We start from the raw sequence: 25,000 nt of genomic DNA, 5'->3' as shown, positions 1-25,000 counted from the left end.
CACTAGTCACACCTCCATCACTAGTCACACCTCCATCACCACTAGTTACACCTCCATCACCACTAGTTACACCTCCATCACTAGACACACCTCCATCACTAGACACACCTCCATCACTAGACACACCTCCATCACTAGACACACCTCCATCACTAGTTACACCTCCATCACTAGTTACACCTCCATCACTAGACACACCTCCATCACTAGACACACCTCCATCACTAGACACACCTCCATCACTAGACACACCTCCATCACTAATCACACCTCCATCACTAGACACACCTCCATCACTAGTCACACCTCCATCACTAGAAACACCTCCATCACTAGAAACACCTCCATCACTAGTCACACCTCCATCACTAGTCACACCTCCATCACTAGTTACACCTCCATCACTAGACACACCTCCATCACTAGACACACCTCCATCACTAGACACACCTCCATCACTAGACACACCTCCATCACTAGTTACACCTCCATCACTAGTTACACCTCCATCACTAGACACACCTCCATCACTAGACACACCTCCATCACTAGACACACCTCCATCACTAGACACACCTCCATCACTAGAAACAACTCCATCACTAGACACACCTCCATCACCACTAGTCACACCTCCATCACTAGTCACACTAGACACACCTCCATCACTAGACACACCTCCATCACTAGACACACCTCCATCACTAGTCACACTAGACACACCTCCATCACTAGAAACACCTCCATCACTAGACACACCTCCATCACTAGACACACCTCCATCACTAGACACACCTCCATTACTAGACACACCTCCATCACTAATCACACCTCCATCACTAGACACACCTCCATCACTAGACACACCTCCATCACTAGACACACCTCCATCACCACTAGTCACACCTCCATCACTAGTCACACTAGACACACCTCCATCACTAGACACACCTCCATCACTAGACACACCTCCATCACTAGACACACTAGACACACCTCCATCACTAGTCACACCTCCATCACTCGACACACCTCCATCACTAGACACACCTCCATCACTAGACACACCTCCATCACTAGACACACCTCCATCACTAGAAACACCTCCATCACTAGACACACCTCCATCACTAGTCACACCTCCATCACTAGACACACCTCCATCACTAGTTACACCTCCATCACTAGACACACCTCCATCACTAGACACACCTCCATCACTAGACACACCTCCATCACTAGAAACACCTCCATCACCACTAGTCACACCTCCATCACTAATCACACTAGACACACCTCCATCACTAGTCACACTAGACACACCTCCATCACTAGACACACCTCCATCACTAGACACACCTCCATCACTAGTCACACTAGACACACCTCCATCACTAGAAACACCTCCATCACTAGACACACCTCCATCACTAGTCACACCTCCATCACTAGACACACCTCCATCACTAGACACACCTCCATCACTAGACACACCTCCATCACTAGTCACACCTCCATCACTAGACACACCTCCATCACTAGTCACACCTCCATCACTAGACACACCTCCATCACTAGACACACCTCCATCACTAGACACACCTCCATCACTAGTTACACCTCCATCACTAGACACACCTCCATCACTAGTTACACCTCCATCAATAGACACACCTCCATCACTACACACCTCCATCACTAGACACACCTCCATCACTAATCACACCTCCATCACTAGACACACCTCCATCACTAGTCACACTAGACACACCTCCATCACTAGTCACACCTCCATCACTAGACACACTTCATCACTAGACACACCTCCATCACTAGACACACCTCCATCACTAGTCACACCTCCATCACTAGACACACTTCATCACTAGACACACCTCCATCACTAGTCACACTAGACACACCTCCATCACTAGTCACACCTCCATCACCACTAGTTACACCTCCATCACTAGACACACCTCCATCACTAGACACACCTCCATCACTAGTCACACCTCCATCACTAGACACACCTCCATCACTAGTCACACCTCCATCACTAGACACACCTCCATCACTAGTCACACCTCCATCACTAGACACACCTCCATCACTAGTCACACCTCCATCACTAGTCACACCTCCATCACTAGTCACACCTCCATCACTAGTTACACCTCCATCACTAGACACACTTCATCACTAGACACACCTCCATCACTAGACACACCTCCATCACTAGACACACCTCCATCACTAGTCACACCTCCATCACTAGACACCCCTCCATCACTAGACACACCTCCATCACTAGACACACCTCCATCACTAGTTACACCTCCATCACTAGACACACCTCCATCACTAGACACACCTCCATCACTAGACACACCTCCATCACTAGACACACCTCCATCACCACTAGTTTAAAAACCTAGTTGTAAAACTGCCTTTAACCTAAGTGGACTGGTCCCATACGCTACATACGTTACAAATGACACGCAAATCAAACTCACCCCAATTGCTTTCAATTACCAATAGACAAGTCTGCAGGGAAAATGGGTTTGGTACGGATCGAGATTCAAACAGGAGCGTGAGGGGGTTGAATGGGTTCAGGTACAGTCATCTGTTCTGCTCAATCTGATGTCTAGACATCTAATCTATCTGAATGATAAGGGAGCAGTCGGGGGTCCCAAAATGCATCTCTCCTGCTCACTGACAAGATCATCACTAACAGAACAACCGGGCTAATTTGAGTCAGGACAGACGTCAGAAGCTGGAACCATCAACTCGGCAAAGCACCAGGGGCCTCATTTATCATTGAGGTACGCCTTCTTTTACACGGTCTTTTTCGCGAGTTCAGGCGTACGCCATTTGCCCCCCCCACATTGCGATTTATCAAGCCGTAAGGGCGAAAATTTAGTCGCCTTTCTCCGCGCTTTTGTAGGACACCTCTCAGCTTGTCCTACCGATTTACACGGTGTTCTACGCCCTTCTTGAACACAGGGGGAACTGGCGACGCAGGTGGTGCGTCGGTGAATTACTATGTTTGACGGAGAGAATAAGAGCGACAGTTCATGAACGCACAATCATGTAGGCTACTAGGCCAATTCAGCACAAACATATATCGCAATGCAAGATTAGACGTGTCCTCTAACCGGCTCATTCATGCTCCGATATGGATTTGTTCCCAAAACGGAACCTATGCGCTGTCCCAAACCTTTCCGCGCTATATGTCACACACCTAATGCAGGCACTCCATCAAACGGCAATAATTGACCAATTAGATTGTCATTAATATGTGATCATGTGGACCTGTTTGCTCTTTGGTAAGCATATAAATGACAGTCCTCCTGTGCGTAATGCGAGCCTAAATGAATCCGGCGCTACTCGGCCTACTGGCCCGAGATAGAACTCCAAAGAGGTGACGGCGATGGCGACTGCACCCACATAAGGGCACCATCAGTGAATGAATACGTCTATGTGAATCGCTAAAATGTGCACACTATAAATACCCAAATCATATGTGACGCCGACATGCTCATCACAAGTGTAGTGGCACGGTGGCCTGGCTCCACGCATGACTCATTCATCCTGGCGCACAGCAGGGTAGGGCTAGACTGGAGGCAGGCGCTGCGCGTGACGGCTGGCTTATTGGTGTGTGCATAGCCAAGATACATATTCTTTGTCTTATTTACTTTAATCTTTATTAGCATTTTCCATCCATACAACGACAATACAATAAAACATAAAAACTTACAATAACAGCTTATGGGTACTTCCATCCATGCAGCTTTTTTTTCTTACTCAAATATGACAATTTTAATATTAGTGGTATCATCACACTTCCTTCTATAATCCATCCATTTTTCCCATCTCCCTTCTAACTTTCCTTCCTGCATCCTCAATGCATGCGTGAACCTCTCCCTAACATACATCTCCTCCACAACACCCAGCCACTGCTCCTTGGTTGGGGGTCCCACCTTATACCAAGCCCTCGTTATTGTCTTTTTACTAGCAACCAATAGTAGGCTACTTTCACTAGGTATCTGTCCCCTCCTTGTACATCATCCCGTGTTATGTTTGCCAAGATATATATTCAAAGCTGATAAGAAGGTGGAGGCCGGCGCGCTGGAGGTGGAGGCTACAACTCGCGGGGGCACGACCGTCAGGTCCAGGACCACTGCAGACTCCCCCTCCTCTGAGTCCCACCCCACGTCAGAGTCTGGAGAAACAATTTCAATCATTTTCTTTGAGTTTGTCTGTGAACTTGATTATGCATTTAACATTTCATTGTGCAGCCATATTCATTTGATATGTTTTTCTGTTGGCAGTCAAATAAATGCTGTGATTTACCGGGTGATTTAGATGAGTCTTAATTTCCCAGAGGGGAAAATGTTTAATGTGTTCTAACATTATGAAGTGGTCATCTGCGTTATTGTTCCCTGTTTTTGGTCCTAATTTAATCATAGCCTACCACAGAATTTTTCCTTTCCTCACAGCCACATGTTACAGTATGTCCGTGTATGCCAAATCCTAGATGCACAAAACGTAGCTAAAGTAGGCTACTAAGCTGTAGGAGCAAACAGACAAAGGTAGGCTATTAATACCTTCCGAAGAGGATTGTCTTCCTCGCGTGGACCTCACCAACAAGCACATGCACCTCCGTCTCCGAGAAGTTCCTCTTCTTAGCTCTTCGTTCCATGTTTCATTGTCCCGCCTGGGTGCTCCACGCTACCTTTTTAAGCCGGTTCCTTCCGGGAAACCACGTTTGGCCACTCATGGTTTTGACCATATATGGTTGGATTAGGGCGTGGAGGGGGCGGAACACGGGGCGCGTGCGCGTACGCTCTCTTCCCCGCCGGTCTCGGATTTCCCGTGCAGAAAAGGGCATACGACATTTTTGATAGATCCGAAAAGCGTGTAAATATTCTCGTCGTACGCTACATTTCGCATTTTCCGCGTTTTCGTCGTACGCCCTCTTTTACACCTGAATTTACACGCTCTTTGATAAATGAGGCCCCTGGAGAGAACGAGGGAGGAAGAGAGGAGGAGGAGGAGAGATGGAGAACAGACCAGCTGGCTACTAACCTGGAGTTCGTCGCCCCCTGCTGGCGGGATCAGCAGCACGAACATGTCCACCATGTCCGCTACCGCAAACTCAGACTGGCCCACGCCTGGGGACGCCAACAACAACAACAACAACAACAAACATCTTTATTTGTCAACAAACCTCTTTACACGGTGAGAGGTGGCACATCACACGGTGTAGGCGGCGAAACACACACACACACACACACACACACACACACACACACACACACACACACACACACACAAAATGGCTGGGGCATCCACCGATGAAACTTCTCTCCCCCCCGGGGGCCAACCACAGACCTTCTTGCTGTGAGGTGACAGTACTAGGTACTGCTTTTGGGGGTCAGTGTTCTTGCTCAAGGACACTTCGTCAACCGGGATGGAACTTGGGACCTTGCGATCCCCAGACGACCGCCCTACCTCCCGAGCTACGTGTCGCCTCCCTATGGACCAGCATGCTCGGCTATGATGGCTGAATAATCTCTATGTATTGACCAAGGGTAAACAAACAGCCCGAGGACTTCTCCGGTCCTTACCGACGGTCTCCACGAGGACGACGTCGTACCCCGCCCCCTCGCACAGCACGATGGCCTCGTTGGTGGTCCGGGTGACCCCGCCCAGCGTGCCGGAGGTGGGGGAGGGGCGTATGAAGGCGCTCATGTCCCTGGAGAGCTCCGTCATGCGGGTCTTGTCCCCCATCAGGGACCCTGAAGAAGGAGAGAGAGGGGGGGGAAGGATTTAGCTGCGACACCAAAGCATTTCCATGAAACTCTACTTCCTCCCAAAGCGCCTCACGGGCCTACATGTGCACTCTTAAAGGTGCAGTATGTGGTTTGTGATTTCCTGTTCTTTTTCGGATTCTTTCTTTGGAAAGATTGGAAAGAAAACAAATGACCCTCGCTAGGCAGGTAGGTACAGTAGGCACGCAGGTAAGTTAGCAACTCAAAATAATTATACACACTTATTACAGCCCTGCGACGGATTTATTTCATTTTAGTGTCAGAGCACTTTATTTACTGATTGCTGTGGGGATGTAATTAGAATTACAAAAAATATAACAAAAAGTGCTTCTGAGCCAAACCGCAGACTGCACCTTTAAGTCCCAAAAACAGTATGACGCAACACTTGATGAGTTAACTGCACTGAAACTGAATGGATGAGAACGAAGTGGTGGGTCGTCCTTATGCTGCCCGACGCTGATGACAGTGAGGCCTTTGACCTCTGAACCTTGCGAGCGTTAGCGCGGTACCTCCTGTGGTGCAGGAGGAGGGGTCCACGGCCAGGACCGAGACCTTGTGTCCTTGTCCTGTGAGCATCTTCCCCACGACCTCGATGAACGAGGACTTCCCAGCGCCCGGCGGCCCCGACAGACCTGCACGCACACGCGCACGCACGCACGCACGGACACACACACACAGACACACACAAACACACAAACACAGACAGACAGACACACACACACACACACACACACACACACACACAAACACAGACAGACAGCAAGTATATGCCTAATGTGCGTTAATTCAGGTTACAGTGATTCGTATTACTCCAGTGAAATAAACCAATGATAAACACACAATTGACCTTCCAACACATAACTTCCTGTGTTAAACGCCAACACATGAATCCCATTGACCACTACCTAATCTGTTCAAATGGGTTTGGTTATCATGTCAGCGGACTGTTCTTCCCAGGAACAGCCATCTATCTATTATGCATGCCTGGCGCTGTCATCTGAACCGCCCTGCGACTCACCCACTCTGAAGACCTAAACCTCCTCACTACTACTACTCACCCACTCTGAAGACCTAAACCTCCCTACTACTACTCACCCACTCTGAAGACCTAAACCTCCCTACTACTACTACTCACCCACTCTGAAGACCTAAACCTCCCTACTTCTACTCACCCACTCTGAAGACCTAAACCTCCTCACTACTACTCACCCACTCTGAAGACCTAAACCTCCTCACTACTACTCACCCACTCTGAAGACCTAAACCTCCTCACTACTACTCACCCACTCTGAAGACCTAAACCTCATTACTACTACTACTCACCCACTCTGAAGACCTAAACCTCCCTACTACTACTCACCCACTCTGAAGACCTAAACCTCACTACTACTACTACTACTCACCCACTCTGAAGACCTAAACCTCCCTACTACTACTCACCCACTCTGAAGACCTAAACCTCACCACTCACCCACTCTGAAGACCTAAACCTCCTCACTACTACTACTCACCCACTCTGAAGACCTAAACCTCCTCACTACTACTACTCACCCACTCTGAAGACCTAAACCTCCTCACTACTACTCACCCACTCTGAAGACCTAAACCTCCTCACTACTACTCACCCACTCTGAAGACCTAAACCTCACTACTACTACTACTCACCCACTCTGAAGACCTAAACCTCCTCACTACTACTACTCACCCACTCTGAAGACCTGAACCTCACTACTACTCACCAACTCTGAAGACCTAAACCTCCCTACTACTACTCACCCACTCTGAAGACCTAAACCTCCTCACTACTACTCACCCACTCTGAAGACCTAAACCTCCTCACTACTACTCACCCACTCTGAAGACCTAAACCTCCCTACTACTACTCACCCACTCTGAAGACCTAAACCTCCCTACTACTACTCACCCACTCTGAAGACCTAAACCTCACTACTACTCACCCACTCTGAAGACCTGAAGCTCACTACTACTACTCACCCACTCTGAAGACCTAAACCTCCCTACTACTACTCACCCACTCTGAAGACCTAAACCTCCTCACTACTACTCACCCACTCTGAAGACCTAAACCTCCCTACTACTACTCACCAACTCTGAAGACCTAAACCTCCCTACTACTACTCACCCACTCTGAAGACCTAAACCTCCTCACTACTACTCACCCACTCTAAAGACCTAAACCTCCCTACTACTACTCACCAACTCTGAAGACCTAAACCTCATTACTACTACTCACCCACTCTGAAGACCTGAAGCTCACTACAACTACTCACCCACTCTGAAGACCTAAACATCCCTACTACTACTCACCCACTCTGAAGACCTGAACCTCACTACTACTCACCCACTCTGAAGACCTGAACCTCACTACTACTACTCACCCACTCTAAAGACCTGAACCTCCCTACTACTACTCACCCACTCTGAAGGCGGTAGGCTTCCCTCCGCGGCGTCTCTCCTGCTCCCTCTGATAGGCCAGCACCCTCTGCAGCAGCTCCTGGGCCAGCTCCTTCTTCCTGGGGTGCTGCGTCTCCACCAGGGTGATGGACTCGGCCAGCGAGGCCCGCTGACCCCGGATCAGCCCGTCGTACAGCCGGTCCAGCAGCCTCTTCTCCGGGTCGCTGAGCTCCGCCGAGTGCCGGTCCGGGGCCGCCTCCACGCCCAGCCCCCTGGCGTGCTGCCGGGGACGCCCGGGGAAAGAGGTCCGATGCGGGGCGCTGGTGCGGACGGGGGAGGGCGCCACCTGGAGGAGGCGTCGGGCCCAGGGGGGCGGGGCGAGAGGCCGTGAGGGGGTGAGGGCGGCGGCGCCCAGGCGCTGGGCGAGGGGGAGGAGCCGGGAGGGACCCATGTTTGATCGGCAGCGGCGGGGGTTAGGGTGTGCTGGAGGAGGCAAGACAGGCATGTGTGTGTGTGTGTGTGTGTGTGTATTGGTGTGTGTGTGTGTGTGTACAACACATTCAAGGTGAGATAGCAATAGCATTCATTGGCATAGGCCTAGTACAAAGTTACATTTCAGAATCATAATCAGGTTTATTTTCCAAGTACATTTTTACATGAGGATTTTTGACTGGATGGTTGTTGCACAGAGGACTTGCATAGCACAAGAAAGTCTGTAAGTGAAACATAACAAATATATTTGTTATTATGTTTCACTTACAGATGTGCTTGTGCTATGCAAGTCCTTCTATGGTACACACACAACGTTAGTGAGGCTATATATGGTTCTACATACATTTAGGCTACAGTAAATGTGAGGTTTTTCATAGATGTACATGAATGGGCTAACGCGTTTAATCTAGCCTATCTATTTCAATGCCTGCAATATAGCGCGACAGTGGAAAACCAAAAGATGTCTGTCGTAACAATCTGTCTGACTAACTGACTGAATTAAGTAAACATGCACACTGGCATTCATTGATTCATAGATAATTTGCAGTTACACAACTGCATACAGTGGCTAATTCGAGCACAGCAAACAACATTCACATCTTACCTATAGTTGCGCAAAACCAGGCCTGCTGAATTCATAGCAAGTAGAGGTGATTTTCCTTAACTATGACTAAATGACACATTGTTATATGAATTAATTAGAGTGTATTAGTTAGTGTTTACTGTAGAAGACGTTTTCACGTTGACCTCCTGTGCTATGCTGTACCACTAACTTCCTATTTCCTGTGACGTAGGGATACCGCCCCTTTCAAGCACGCTTTACCAAATAAACAGTAGGTGGCAGCAAATACCAGTTCAACAGTCATGAGAGAGAGAGAGAGAGAGAGAGAGAGAGAGAGAGAGAGAGAGATAGATAGATAGATAGATAGATAGATAGATAGATTGATTGATTGACTGAACTTTAATAGGCTACAGCATAGATTGGAATGCAGAATATACAAAGTAGTGAATATACATAAAAGACAGAACTAGGAATATATATATAACCTACAGTATGCATAAAATATGACAGACATGCATACATACAGAATGTTTAATAGTTATATATAAATATATATATATGTATAAATATGTATAATTACACACACACACACATACATACAGTAAATACACACATACATACACACATACACACATACATACATACATACACACATACATACACACACAAACATACATACATACACACACACACACACACATACATACATACATACATACATACACACATACACACACACACACACACACACACACACACACACACACACATACATACATACATACACACATACACACACACACACACACATACATACATGCACACATCCACAATACTCAGGACCACTCAGGCACTGCTATGGTCTGATGGCCGCTGGCTCAAAAGAACGCCTGAACCGCTCTGTTCTGCACCTAGGAGGATTCATCCTTTCCTCACTGACGAAACGGCGCAGGCGCTCATCCAGGCTCTGCTCATCTCCCGCCTGGACTACTGCAACTCCCCGCTTGTTGGGTCCCTGGCGTCAGCCATTAAACCTCTGAAGCACAACTTCCCTTCTCCGTTCCCTACACTGGCTCCGTGTAGCGGCTCACATCCAGTTTAAAACTCTGGTACTAGTCTACAGGACAATGCAAGGAACAGCCCCCTCCTACCTCCAGGCCATGATCAATCAATCAATCAATCAATCAATCAATCAAAGCTTTATTTATAAAGCGCATTTCATACCCAGAGGCAACACAATGCGCTTTACAGAGAACAAGGGAGGTGGGCAGACATCCCACCCCTACATATTCCAGAGGGAAGCAAAAAACAGTGATCAAACCCTACACCCCACCCCCCCAACCTTACACTACGCTCTGCTACCTCAGGGCGACTGGTTGCCCCGTCACTCCGAGGCTCCTGCGGTCGATCAACACAGTCATGGCTCTTCTCTGTCCTGGCCCCGCAGTGGTGGAATGAGCTGCCCACTGACGTCAGGACAGCAGAGTCACTGCCCATCTTTCATCGCAGGCTCAAAACTCATCTCTTCAAGAAGTACTTCCACGATCCTCCCTCTTAAGCATCTATCATATTTTTATTTTGCTACTCAAGCACTTTGGCTTTAGCACTAGCTGATGCTCTTAGTCTGCTCTTGTTTTGAAAGGAGATGCACTTGTGAGTTCTGGCGAATAGTAGTACACTGACTTCCTACGTTAAATGCAATTATTTATGGATAAAATGCAAAATGACTGTAAGGTAATGTCATGTAGGTGGGAGGAGCCGGTGGCTCAAGGTGCTCCCCATCTGCCACAGCTCGTCATAGAGGGGATGGGAGGGAGATGACAAATAGTTTGACCAATATTGTAGGCTTATTGTTGTTTCTCTTGTTCTGGTAATATTATGTCCTTTTGTCCTTGAAAACCATGAATTTGTTGTGTTTGCAATCTCCTTTTGTGTGTGAAGGTGAATATTCAAGCCTCATGACCGAGTGTGTAGAACAGTCTATCTGGTATATAGAACAGTCTATCTGGTATATAGAACAGTCTATCTGGTATATAGAACAGTCTATCTGGTATATAGGACAGTCTATCTGGTATATAGGACAGTCTATCTGGTATATAGAACAGTCTATCTGGTATATAGAACAGTCTATCTGGTATATAGAACAGTCTATCTGGTATATAGGACAGTCTATCTGGTATATAGAACAGTCTATCTGGTATATAGGACAGTCTATCTGGTATATAGGACAGTCTATCTGGTATATAGAACAGTCTATCTGGTATATAGGACAGTCTATCTGGTATATAGGACAGTCTATCTGGTATATAGAACAGTCTATCTGGTATATAGAACAGTCTATCTGGTATATAGAACAGTCTACCTGGTATATAGAACAGTCTATCTGGTATATAGAACAGTCTATCTGGTATATAGAACAGTCTATCTGGTATATAGAACAGTCTATCTGGTATATAGAACAGTCTATCTGGTATATAGGACAGTCTATCTGGTATATAGAACAGTCTATCTGGTATATAGAACAGTCTATCTGGTATATAGAACAATCTATCTGGTATATAGGACAGTCTATCTGGTATATAGAACAGTCTATCTGGTATATCTGGTATATAGAACAGTCTATCTGGTATATAGAACAGTCTATCTGGTATATAGGACAGTCTATCTGGTATATAGGACAGTCTATCTGGTATATAGGACAGTCTATCTGGTATATAGGACAGTCTATCTGGTATATAGGACAGTCTATCTGGTATATAGAACAGTCTATCTGGTATATAGAACAGTCTATCTGGTATATAGAACAGTCTATCTGGTATATAGAACAGTCTATCTGGTATATAGGACAGTCTATCTGGTATATAGAACAGTCTATCTGGTATATAGAACAGTCTATCTGGTATATAGGACAGTCTATCTGGTATATAGGACAGTCTATCTGGTATATAGGACAGTCTATCTGGTATATAGAACACTCTATCTGGTATATAGGACAGTCTATCTGGTATACAGAACAGTCTACCTGGTATATAGAACAGTCTATCTGGTATATAGGACAGTCTATCTGGTATATAGGACAGTCTATCTGGTATATAGAACAGTCTATCTGGTATATAGAACAGTCTATCTGGTATATAGAACAGTCTACCTGGTATATAGAACAGTCTATCTGGTATATAGGACAGTCTATCTGGTATATAGAACAGTCTATCTGTATTACAGGACAGTCTACCTGGTATATAGAACAGTCTATCTGGTATATAGGACAGTCTATCTGGTATATAGGACAGTCTATCTGGTATATAGAACAGTCTATCTGGTATATAGAACAGTCTATCTGGTATATAGAACAATCTATCTGGTATATAGGACAGTCTATCTGGTATATAGGACAGTCTATCTGGTATATAGAACAGTCTATCTGGTATATAGGACAGTCTATCTGGTATATAGGACAGTCTATCTGGTATATAGAACAGTCTATCTGGTATATAGGACAGTCTATCTGGTATATATAACAGTATATCTGGTATATAGAACAGTCTATCTGGTATATAGAACAGTCTATCTGGTATATAGAACAGTCTATCTGGTATATAGGACAGTCTATCTGGTATATAGGACAGTCTACCTGGTATATAGAACAGTCTATCTGGTATATAGGACAGTCTATCTGGTATATAGGACAGTCTATCTGGTATATAGAACAGTCTATCTGGTATATAGAACAGTCTATCTGGTATATAGAACAGTCTATCTGGTATATAGGACAGTCTATCTGGTATATAGGACAGTCTATCTGGTATATAGGACAGTCTATCTGGTATATAGAACAGTCTATCTGGTATATAGAACAGTCTATCTGGTATATAGAACAGTCTATCTGGTATATAGAACAGTCTATCTGGTATATAGAACAGTCTATCTGGTATATAGGACAGTCTATCTGGTATACAGAACAGTCTATCTGTATTACAGGACAGCCTATCTGGTATATATCTATATATCAGTATACTGTATATTTTGGTCAACCAAAAAAGAGGATCTTAAACGTTTATGTGCCTTTAGGCCGAAGCCCGTCATGGATTCTGTGTTTACTCCGTGGTAAGACACACTCAACTAGATTGGCATTGTGTTGCCTCTGGGTATAAAATGTGCTATACAAATAAAGCTTTGATTGGTTGATTGATTGAACTATCTTTGTGAGGACAGTTGCAAGTATAGTAAAACACGTAGACACATGCGCGCACACACACACACACACACAAAAGACTAAAGAGGAGCCCGCAGTTAATGAAACAACTTTATTGAATCTTCCAGTAGAGACTTGATATTCATGGAATAAAACTGCTTCCTGGGAGCTTTCTTACTGCTCAGCAAAAACAGCACAAAGAAAAACACAACGAAGAAAAGAGGCGATCTGTGAAAGTGCACATAAAAACAGCGACACGTCCAAAAATACAAAAACAAGAATACAACAGTTTAATAGCGGATGGGACTTCTCTAAGTATAAAGAGCTGAAAGGCAACAATAGTCTGCATTTTATAAAATGATAAATTCATATTAGGCCCATCAGTAACTTGGCAATGTAACTGATAGTGCACTTTTTCAGTAAACAACAACTTAAAAAAATATCCAAATATGCCCAGGCAAACAAAATAAAATGCATGGTTTCTTTTTACACGTTTTTCACTGAGTCACTGAAATAGGAGCACGGAGAAGTGAGATGGATCCATATCCATTTCTTCAAAACATGGACTCGGCAATTGACACGGTTTCATTCTGCTGTACCACAAACAGCAAGGGACAAACTAGGTCTGTGTCTCAAATCTGCTCAGTGTCGTTCTTATCTACCAGTCGTTATCGAGGCTAGGCTAATGCTAATGCTAGGCTAACCAAACTACACTTTTGCAAAAACAGACTGCACAGCACATACTCTAATGGTGAGTATACCTAAAACACTAAAATCTTTTTTTTTTAATTCAGTTGAACACAAGATGAGCAACAATATTTATACGTTTTATTTTTTATTTTCTGACACCTTCTAGCGCCCCCCCTCGGGCCAAAGCCTCTTCCTGGTCTCTCGTGATGAGATTTTTGTCATAAAAGGGATTTCAGCTGAATCTTTTGCTACAATATTTCTGTATGTCAAACCTAAAACAGAACAAGGCCATGACAGCTCGGGGAGGATTACTGACCTCTTCTGAAACGTTCTAAATATGTTCATCAGAAACATAACTGCTCTACGAGGATCTACTTTGCGTTGGTCGCCCCCGACGACCCTCTCCCACAACCCCGTACGCGTTTATTATTGGAACGACCCGCGGGAACCTTTTGGGTTTTCCAACGGAATACTGGGATGTAAACTAGGAACGAGGGAAGAGGAGGAAACAGGTGGCGAGAGAGAGAGAGAGAGAGAGAGAGAGAGAGAGAGAGAGAGAGACAGTGGGAGCAGGATCAGGGAGGAGACTGTACTTGCGTTCACGGTGAGTATGATGGTGTGATTATTACAGTTGGTCACAAAGATCAAGTATCTTCCAGGTGGTTCACACTCGCGCCTCGCCCCGCCTTCCACCAGTCTGCTCATGTGCCCAATTCAGACATCCTTCAAGTAGATAACAACCCCCCCCTCCCACCCACAACAAACAAACCCAACCCCTTTAGTCTGGTCCCAAACCCCAATGTCGCCCCAATCTCGCCGTCATAAACGGAGGAAGTTTTTTTCAGAAACCACAGACGGGCGCATGGGATCAGACCCCCCCCCCCCCCCCCCCTCCGCTGGAACCCCAAAATAAAACAACAACCCAGGAGCGCTGGGCGGGGACGGCGGCGGGCCCCGGGGGGAGTGGGGGGGGGGAGGTGGAGGTGGGTGTCTGGGTCTAGGACACCGAGGAGATGGGGTTGTGGGGGGAGCCCATCTGGGTGAGCACCTTGTCCAGCCACTGCAGGGGGCCATGCAGGTGGATCTCGATCCAGCAGGGGGTGCTGGTCACGTCCTGCCGGTGGTACTCCGCTCCCCAGCCCTGAGGGCGCAAGAGAGGAAGAGCGGTCGGTCCAGAGAGCTTTACAGTGGCCTCTCTCATTCACCCATGCATGCACACATTCACACACCGATGGCGGCAGCTGCCATGCAAGGTACCAGCCTGCTCATTGGGAGCAATTCCTCTTAGATTTTTTACCTGTCTTAAGTTATATTAATTATATATAATTATTATTAGTGTGTGCACAGTCTAGGTAACTAGACTAGCTAACAGGGGAACGTTTCACTACTCGCTGTACCTGTATGATGAAGTACGTGACAAATACAGATTACTTTAACTGACTTTGATTCGAGGTTTAGTGCCTTGCCCAAGGGCACAGCCGGGAGGAGCTGGAATCGAACTGGCAACTTTCCGATTCCCAGACAGCTGCTCCGCCTACAGATACCGCTGCCCTAAATAATGTGAAGGACGCTCCTGCTTCGCGTTGTTCTGCTTTGCATGTTCTCCCTGTGTCCGCAAGGTTCTCCTCCCAAAGAACCCAATAGGTAAACACGCAGATGAACAGATGCTCTTCAGTCCGGTCCCTGACCAGGACCTGGACTGAGCTCTTGGACTTGGTCCCCGGGCGTCATGAACCATGGCTGCCCACTGCTCCTGGCTGCCCCTGGAGGAGGACGGCTTGGATGGGAGAAATGCAGGGAACAATGTCCACCGGCGACCGCCGAAGACGTGTGTGTGTGTGTGTGTGTGTGTGTGTGTGTGTGCTGCGTCGCCCCTCACTCACGTCGCGCGTGGCCAAAAAAGACCCTCGAGGTCCCGAAACGATGACTAAATAACAAGTCGCGGTTAATCCTAACCAAACTAGCGACACGTAACCGCAAATAACAACCTGTCCTTAAACTACCCTGGCTCTCAGCGCGGGCCTGATCACGGGCCCTGCTTACCTTCACGAAGCTCATGCGGATGGTGCACATCTTGGTGAGCTCGTAGACGGCCTCGAAGCCGTGGTTGACGGACTGGGCCAGCAGCTCGGCGAACTCCTGGTTGTTGAAGATCTTCAGGCTGCAGCCGCTGGGGATCTTGCAGACGGTGGTGGGGTGGAAGCCGTGGTGGTAGTTGCAGTTGCGGCTCTGGACGAAGATGCTGCTGTCGCTCAGACACTCGGCATACACCTCCCCCCCCACGTAGTACAGGTGCACTCCTGGGAGAGGAGGAGGGGAGGGGAGGGGAGGGGAGGGGAGGGGAGGGGAGGGGAGGGGAGAGGAGAGGAGAGGAGAGGAGAGGAGAGGAGAGGAGAGGAGAGGAGAGGAGAGGAGAGGAGAGGAGAGGAGAGGAGAGGAGAGGAGAGGAGAGGAGAGGAGAGGGGAGAGGAGAGGAGAGGAGAGGAGAGGAGAGGAGAGGAGAGGAGAGGAGAGGAGAGGAGAGGAGAGGAGGGGAGGAGGGGAGGGAGGGGAGGGGAGGGGAGGGGAGGGGAGGGGAGGGGAGGGGAGGGGAGGGGAAGGGAGGAGAGGGGAGGAGAGGAACGAGAGAATTGCAATTTATTACAAAAGTATATAAATATATAGACTGTACTGAATGGTATATATGGTATATATATATATAGAGAGAGACAGAGAGAGAGAGAGCGAGAGAGAGAGAGACTGTACTGAATGGTATATACAGTATATATGTATATACATATACATAGACTGTACTGAATGGTGTGTGTGTATATATATATATATATATATATATATATATATATATATATAATATATACTGTAGGCTGTACTGAATGGTGTGTATATATATATATATACTGTAGGCTGTACTGAATGGTGTGTATATATATATATACTGTAGGCTGTACTGAATGGTGTGTATATATATATATACTGTAGGCTGTACTGAATGGTGTGTATATATATATATATATACTGTAGGCTGTACTGAATGGTGTGTATATATATATATATATATATACTGTAGGCTGTACTGAATGGTGTGTAAAATATATATAGGCTGTACTGAATGGTGTGTGTATATATATATATACTGTAGGCTGTACTGAATGGTGTGTATATATATATATACTGTAGGCTGTACTGAATGGTGTGTATATATATATATACTGTAGGCTGTACTGAATGGTGTGTATATATATATACTGTAGGCTGTACTGAATGGTGTGTATATATACTGTAGGCTGTACTGAATGGTATACATATATAGAGCAAGGGTGTCAAACTCCCGGCCCGCCCCACCCCTCCATCCGGCCTGGGACATGATGTCCACGGCGCCAGCAGGCAGGCCTACAATACAAAATTCAAGTCGCTCAAACGTGGGGCGAAATTCTGTTATTGTGCGCAGCGTGTGAGGTGAATGCTGCATACAGTCACAGGTGCAATCAATCCAGACACGACTATGAACTATGAACGGAATGCAGCTCGCCACCGAGAGGCTGTTTTCATGGTTAACTAACGTTAGGAACACAGACAGTTTCAAGAAAGATGGACATTGCAGTATTTTTTGTGGAGTTCAATGGAAATGCTACCTGCCTGATATGCAGGAAACAAGTTGCCGTTCTAAAGGAATATAATGTCAGGAGCTATTCATTACTAAACATGGAGAACAGTGTCATAGGAAGACGAGAGGGAAAAACGAGCCACAGCTGAGAGGGCGAACGTCTCAGTCTTTCAAGATAAGTGCCTGGCAAGAAATAGAGTAGTAGCCTCCAAATATATTCAAGTGTCTGGCAAGAAATGGAAACAAACTTCAACTTTAATAAATGCAAGGTCCAGGGCAGGCTTACAGTAGTGATGTTCAAATGTAGGCTATTCAAGATAAAATAAAAGTAAGGAAACAAGATAAGCATTAACTGTTAAAATATATTAAAATGTATAGAAACCAGTTTGAATTTGTATGATTATGATATCATTTAGAGACTGACTTGTGAGTCTAGTTATGGAAATGAAAAATGACATTTTCAGAAATATTGCACTTTCTTATAGTTAGTAGTACTTGAAGTTGACATTGAGGAGGCCCTCCTATGAGTTGACGATGCCAGCAGTGCAAGCCCATTTGAGTTTGAGACCGCTGACATGGACTGTACTGTACTGTAGTGAAATGTTGCGGCCGGAGAGAATCGTTTGTCAATATCAAACGGATTAAGCCTCACAAGCATGAATATGAACCCTAAACACCCAGGGTCAATATCCAAACAGCTGACTCTATGTTCTTCCATTGTCCTGCTCTCCCAGACACAGCGCTTTGTTCCTGACCCGTCTGGATCGCGGCCATCGACCCAGTCGATCGTGTGGCGTGGTACAGTCGAGGTGCGGTCGTGGTGCGGTCATGGTGCGGTCGTGGTGCGGTCGTGGTGCGGTGGCGGTACGGTCGTGGTGCGGTGGCGGTGCGGTCGTGATGCGGTCGTGGTGCGGTGGCGGTACGGTCGTGATGCGGTCGTGGTGCGGTGGCGGTACGGTCGTGGTGCGGTGGCGGTACGGTCGTGATGCGGTCGTGGTGCGGTGGCGGTACGGTCGTGGTGCGGTGGCGGTACGGTCGTGGTGCGGTCGTGGTGCGGTCGTGGTGCGGTGGCGGTACGGTCGTGGTGCGGTGGCGGTGCGGTCGTGATGCGGTCGTGGTGCGGTGGCGGTACGGTCGTGGTGCGGTCGTGGTGCGGTCGTGGTGCGGTGGCGGTGCGGTCGTGGTGCGGTCGTGGTGCGGTGGCGGTGCGGTCGTGGTGCGGTGGCGGTGCGGTCGTGATGCGGTCGTGGTGCGGTGGCGGTACGGTCGTGGTGCGGTCGTGGTGCGGTGGCGGTGCGGTCGTGATGCGGTCGTGATGCGGTCATGGTGCGGTCGTGGTGCGGTCGTGGCGCCCCTACCTTTGCCGATGTGCCGCCGGGTGTTCTCGATGGTGGAGTTGCGGTTGACGTTGGACAGCAGGCCCAGGCAGAAGCGGTTGCGGTTGTTGGACGGGTCGGTGAAGCCGTCTACCAGCACGCTGGTGGAGGACGCCTGGAAGGCCTCGCCCACGCGGTTGTTCAGCTCGTAGTACACGATGGAGCACCAGTGTTTGGGCTCCTCGTAGGCCACGGGCTGCACATCTGCACAGGAAACACACACACGTGCGCGGTAAGATATACACACTTACACACAAACTATTTGAGAGCACACACCCGTGTCTGTGTGCATTTCTGCACACATCTGCAGGCAAACACACACACACACACACACACACACACACACACACACACACACACTTCTTTGATGGAGGAAGGAATTTCACAAAATGTCTTCCGTGACACATAAAATGGTTTCACACAAACACACACACACACGAGAGCCCTTTGAGGCCACTGGGTCATATTTTCCACGCTGAGCCCAAATCAATGCGGACAGACCCGGCCCCTGAGGTCCGGACCGTGGCGGTCGGGGGGGCCAGACTCCTTATCGAGCGACGCGGCCGGTGAGCGCCCAATCGACAGAGGTCCCCGCCCCCGCCCCCCCCCCCCCCACCCCCCTGCGCCCCTCTGAGCGGCCGCGGTATCCCGGGGGCGCGCCAGGCTGGCCGCGTGCCATCTGGGCCGGGCACGGATCCTGTTTATCTGAACGCGTTCTCCCCCGCTTCCTGCGCCAGCGTGGTCCTGGCCAGCAGGTGTGTTTGGTCTTTTCTCACCCCCGTTCCCAGAACCCCCCGCCCCTCCCCCCGCCCTCTGGGGCAGGATGCAGCTTGGGAACGAGGGAGAGACCAACTCCCCAAACGCCACTTCCAGCGTTGGCTCTTCCCGCCAACGACACCTCGGTTTCTGTATGCGTGTGTGTGTGTGTGTTTGTGCGTGCGTGTGTACGTGTGGGCGTGTGTGTGTGTGTGTGTGTGTGTGTGTAGGATACCGTCATCATCTAGTGAGTGAGTGGATTCCTAACTGGGCTGGACCAGGCTTTTTGGGAACAATGTAACCAAATTTGAAATAGTGTCACATTCAATAACGGAACTCTATTTGAAAGATATCATATCTGAAGGTCAACACTTTGGAACTAGACCGCGCTGACCGAATACCGTGTCTGGGCAGTGGCTCGGTGAAGTGGTCAGAGCAGATCCGTATATAAATGCAGACTGGCACCATTGAGACGTGCGAGGGAACGGCCTCTTGAGCGCACGGTAGTGGGAACCGCAGACCAGGGGGAGTGGCATCGCAGGCGGCGTTTCAGATAGAAAAGTGGGAGGTAATTAGTGGCGGCGGTTCTTAACGAGCCTCCTGTAATTACCGCCGGCAGAGATGAGATCAGTTGGAGGCTTTTAAGGGCCTCGTAAACGCTGCTCCCGGACCGGCCTTAATTGGAGGAGGCTTTGAACTCCCCCTGGGAGGGAGGGGGGGGGCGATGCGGCGTTCCCCACGGACGGCGAGATGGGCGCGCTGGTCTTCCCGGGCCGCGGACGGACGGCGGTTCGGTTTGGCGTTCGCGTCTGCCCGGACGCGCTCCTTCCTCTCGGGTCACGGAAAAAGAAAACCAGGAAGTGATATATGTACCCGCTGTTGAGTGTCGCCGTGGTTACCTGGCCTGTTGCTGATCTCCAGGGGCAGGGGCGGAGCCAGCAGGTTGGTGTCCATGGGCTGGGGGCAGTCCTGAGTCATCTGCTCCTCCGGGGGCATGTAGGCTGGCGGGGGGGTCTCTGACCCAGGAACAGGACGGGGCGGGGGGGGGGGGGCACGGTAAGCACATCAATACATTACTTGCAATAATTGCATTTAACGTAGCCGGTCAGTGTGCTACCACTGACCACAACTCACAAGTGCATCTCCGTTCTAAAACAAATGAATAAGCGCATAGTCTAGTCCTGAAGACAACGTGCAAGAACAGCAAAATACAAACACATAAGGCGGGATACGAGGCGTTCTGGAGGATTCTACGGGTCTCATATTCACGCTGCTCTTTGATCAGAGCGCCTCCCGGCGAGCGGAGGGCGGAGTCACCGGCGTCTCACCCGGCATCTGGAACGGGCTGCCCGGGTCGGTGCTGGCGGGCGAGTGGGGGAAGGCGGCGTTGCTTCCGCCGCTGCCGCTGCCTGGCGAGCCGGGGTAGCTGTTCCCGGGGGAGGCGGGCGGGAAGGCCTGCTGCTGCAGCGTGCCCACCTGCTGGGCGAAGGACTCCGGGAAGGTGGCGTTCTGCGGCATGTGGGGCTCGGCGGGGTGCGGCGGCACGCGGAAGCGCGGCAGCATGCTGTGCTTGGCGTTGAACTCGCTGTTCCTGGGCACCAGCACCGGGGGCAGCACTGAGGAGGAGGCAGAGAAACGCAGCGTTCGCGGGGGTTAGTCGTCCCGAGCGCCTCGCGAGGGTTAAGAGCGCGGGAAAATGGCGTCGGTGGAGTCTACTGTCACTCCGTGTGTGTGTGTAGTCTACTGTGACTCCGTGTGTGTGTGTGCGTCTGTGTGTGTGTGTGGGTGCCTCATCACCGTGTGCTGTGTAAAAGCCACTGTATGACAATAAAAGTTTGTTTGGGGGGGGGGTAGGGAGAGAGAGAGAGGAGGGGGGGGGGGGGTAGGGAGAGAGAGAGAAATAGGGAGAGAGAGAAATAGGGAGAGAGAGAGATAGAAAGAGAGACAGGGAGAGGAAGAGAGAGATAGGGAGAGAGAGGGGGGAGAGGGAGAGAGAGATACAGTAGGGAGAAAGAGAGGGAGAGAGAGAAATAGTCCTCATCGTAGCCATCGTCAGAGAACAGTCATCCAACAGTTTCCATTGTCATCGGAAATGCATCCCTCTGTGTGAATTTGTCATCGTGACTTCTTTGCTTTCACTGGAAACCTCAGATACAAAATGGCCACCGAAATCGAGGCGCGGGCTACTGTAAACAGTCGTAGTCGATGGAGACAGTTGAGTTATTCAAATAAAATACCTATAAAACTGCTCTCCATCGGCAACAGAAATCTCTTTAAGGACCTGCAATCAATACTCCACCGGCCGGACAGTAAAACGGGGTTTTAAAATTCCACGCACACAGTCTTCGATTCATCTGGAGAGAGCTGTTAATTTTCACTGAGGTCAATCAAGCTCTTTGGGTTTAACAAGCACTCCCCCTGGTGTAATGGTTGACCCCGCGCGCCAGGACAGCCAGGGTTAGCCATCTCTTTGTGTCACTAAGCCCCCTGAGTCTAGTTAGCAGCGCGCACACCACACACACACACACACACACACACACACACACACACACACACACACACCAAGTTGTGACCCAGTGTCAGGACAGCCCGAGTTCTTTAATTACGGCATCGTAGAATGCCTCTCTCTCTCACTCTCTTTCTGTCTCTCTCGCTCTCTCTCTCCCTATTTCTCTCTCGCTCTCTCTCTTGCTCCCTATTTCTCTCTCCCTCTCTTTCTCCCTGCTGTATCTCTGTCTCTTCCTCTCCCCCCCTCTCTCTCCCCCTCTCTCTCCCTCTCTCTCTCCCCATCTCTCTCTCCCTATCTCTCTCTCTCTCTCTCCCCATCTCTCTCTCCCCATCTCTCTCTCCCCATCTCTCTCTCCCCATCTCTCTCTCTCCCCATCTCTCTCTCCCTATCTCTCTCTCTCCCCATCTCTCTCTCCCTATCTCTCTCTCTCTCCCCATCTCTCTCTCCCTATCTCTCTCTCTCCCCATCTCTCTCTCCCCATCTCTCTCTCTCCCCATCTCTCTCTCCCTATCTCTCTCTCTCCCCATCTCTCTCTCCCTATCTCTCTCTCTCTCCCCATCTCTCTCTCCCTATCTCTCTCTCTCCCCATCTCTCTCTCTCCCTATCTCTCTCTCTCCCTATCTCTCTCTCCCTATCTTTCTCTCTCTCCATCTCTCTCTTCCTCTCCCTATCTCTCCCTCTCTCTCTCTCCCCATCTCTCTCTCTCTCTCCTTATCTCTCTCTCCCTATCTCTCTTTCTATCTATCTCTCTCTCTCTCTCCCTACCCCCCCCCCCTCTCTCTCTCTCTCGTTCTGCGGGTGCAGATGTCCCTGTGTGTTGGGATGACGACGTTCAGCTTGTTGGTTTAAGTCGACAGCGTTCAGGCTGCCAGACATTCTGCCCGGAGAGAGACCGTCTCTGAGGTGAGACCCTCTGGTGGAGTCCATCACCCCGGGGGAGAGATATCCGCGGCAGACGGATCACTTAGTGAGAGGTGTGACGCCCAAAAACCACAGAGATCTGCCGTGCTCTGCTGTCCCGACTAAAAAGGGTTTGTACATTTTTTGTTTTGTAAAAAATTTAATAAAGTTTTGACACGCTGTGACGGTATAAATTGAGATACAGTTCAGTGCTTAAATAAAATAAATAAGAATAAAAAAGCACTAGGCGTCTTCGGTTGCATCAGCCAATCACACGGTTGAATCTGAAGGACTGAAACCTGGCAGCCCTGATAGGCCGGTGTTGAGACTAGAGGCCGCTCTGATAGGCTGGTGTAAGACTAGAGGCGGGGCTACATTTCACAACGTTTCCAGCTTTAGTGTTACTGTTTTGAAAATAGCTATGAGCTAGGGTGTGCAGGAGTGTGTGTGTGTGTGTGTGTGTGTGTGTGTGTGTGTGTGTGTGTGTGTGTGTGTGTGTGTGTGTGGTGGTGGGAGGGGGGTCAAGGGGTGAGTAGAGGAGGTGGGGAGGGTGTGTGAGTGTGTGTGGACAGACAGGTGTTCCAGGCCATGGCCACCTCTCAACACACACACACACACACACACACACACACCCTTCCCCCGCTGCTAAAACCAAAGTGTGTGGGGCGGCTAGCCGCTCCTTCCTCCCATTGTGTGGGGGTGACAGGCTTCCTGTCCCAGTCCTCCTCAGACCAACGCCACATGTGTGTGTGTGTGTGAGCGCGTGCATGTGTGTGTGTGTGTGTGTGTGAGCGCGTGCATGTGTGTGTGTGTGCGCGCGTGAGTTCCCCAGTGGACTGCACAGAGCATGCCCAAACAAAGCACTCATTCTCCACCGGCTGGAATTTCCTGCTACACACACACGCACAGACACACACACACACACACACACACACACACACACACACACACACACACACACACACACACACAGCGCCCGTTGCTCTCCCCCTTCCCTAGCACCCTGTGGACAGCTGTTTCTGTCTTGTCAGCTGACCCTCATCTCTGCTTAGTAGACAGACAGCCTGCCTCTCCCTAGCAGGGGAATAATATCTGACCCTCTCACACACTCACACACTCACGAGAAACACACACACACACACACACACACACACACTCACGAGAAACACACACACACACACACATGTGTGTGTGTGTGTGTTTCTCATGTGTCTCAGTTCAAAAAGAGCACTGGGCTGACAAGAGGGGGATATGAAGGGGGAGGACAGGGAGAGAGAGAGAGAGAGAGAGAGAGGGAGAGAGAGGTGAGAGAGGGAGAGAGAGGAGAGAGAGAGGGAGAGAGAGAGAGAGAGAGAAAGAGAGGATAGAGAGAGAGGGAGAGGAGAGAGAGAGGGGAGAGAGAGGAGAGAGAGAGGGAGGGATGAGAGGAGAGAGGGATAATAAGGAAGAAGGAGAGGGAGAGAGAGAAGAGAGAAAGGAGAGAGATAGAGAGAAGAGAGAGAGGGATGAGAGGAGTGGGTGGGGGGAGAAGGATAAGAAGGGAGGAGGAGAGGGCGCGAGAGGAGAGAGGAGTGAGAGGAGAGAGGAGAGAGAGGAGAGAGAGAGAGAGAGGAGTGAGACAGGAGAGAGGGAGGAGAGAGAGAGAGAGAGAGAGAGAGAGAGAGGAG

General features: G+C 49.0%; 2 protein-coding genes across 5 annotated transcripts in view; both read right to left on the bottom strand.

Moving 5' to 3' along the window:
* The window catches only part of mmaa (metabolism of cobalamin associated A), a 14,182-nt gene extending 4,683 nt beyond the window's left edge, over positions 1 to 9,499 (bottom strand). The window contains exons 1-5 of the mRNA XM_084454231.1: positions 9,349 to 9,499; positions 8,274 to 8,735; positions 6,347 to 6,469; positions 5,634 to 5,804; positions 5,092 to 5,177 (exon numbers count right to left, since the gene is read on the bottom strand). Of these exons, the coding sequence (XP_084310357.1) occupies positions 5,092 to 5,177; positions 5,634 to 5,804; positions 6,347 to 6,469; positions 8,274 to 8,703 (810 nt within the window). The 5' untranslated portion in view covers positions 8,704 to 8,735; positions 9,349 to 9,499. The remainder of the gene's footprint in view (positions 1 to 5,091; positions 5,178 to 5,633; positions 5,805 to 6,346; positions 6,470 to 8,273; positions 8,736 to 9,348) is intronic.
* Positions 9,500 to 15,185: 5,686 nt separating this feature from the next.
* Positions 15,186 to 25,000, bottom strand: part of smad1 (SMAD family member 1) — a gene marked incomplete at both ends in the record, with an annotated part of 11,201 nt that continues 1,386 nt past the window's right edge. For 2 of the 4 annotated variants that reach the window (XM_084454597.1, XM_084454599.1), the window contains 5 exons: positions 15,186 to 15,329; positions 16,232 to 16,488; positions 19,151 to 19,372; positions 20,824 to 20,940; positions 21,253 to 21,540. In XM_084454597.1, the coding sequence (XP_084310723.1) occupies positions 15,186 to 15,329; positions 16,232 to 16,488; positions 19,151 to 19,372; positions 20,824 to 20,940; positions 21,253 to 21,540 (1,028 nt within the window). Of the gene's footprint in view, positions 15,330 to 16,231; positions 16,489 to 19,150; positions 19,373 to 20,803; positions 20,941 to 21,241; positions 21,541 to 25,000 lie in introns of all 4 variants that reach the window. The other 2 variants (XM_084454600.1, XM_084454598.1) reach the window with 2 other exon arrangements.

This window comes from Borostomias antarcticus, assembly GCF_949987555.1.
Source record: "Borostomias antarcticus genome assembly, chromosome: 20".
Classification (NCBI taxonomy): Eukaryota; Metazoa; Chordata; class Actinopteri; order Stomiiformes; family Stomiidae; genus Borostomias; species Borostomias antarcticus.
The sequence above is the reverse complement of the archived record's forward strand: the minus strand, read 5'-3'. Positions and strand labels throughout refer to the sequence as shown.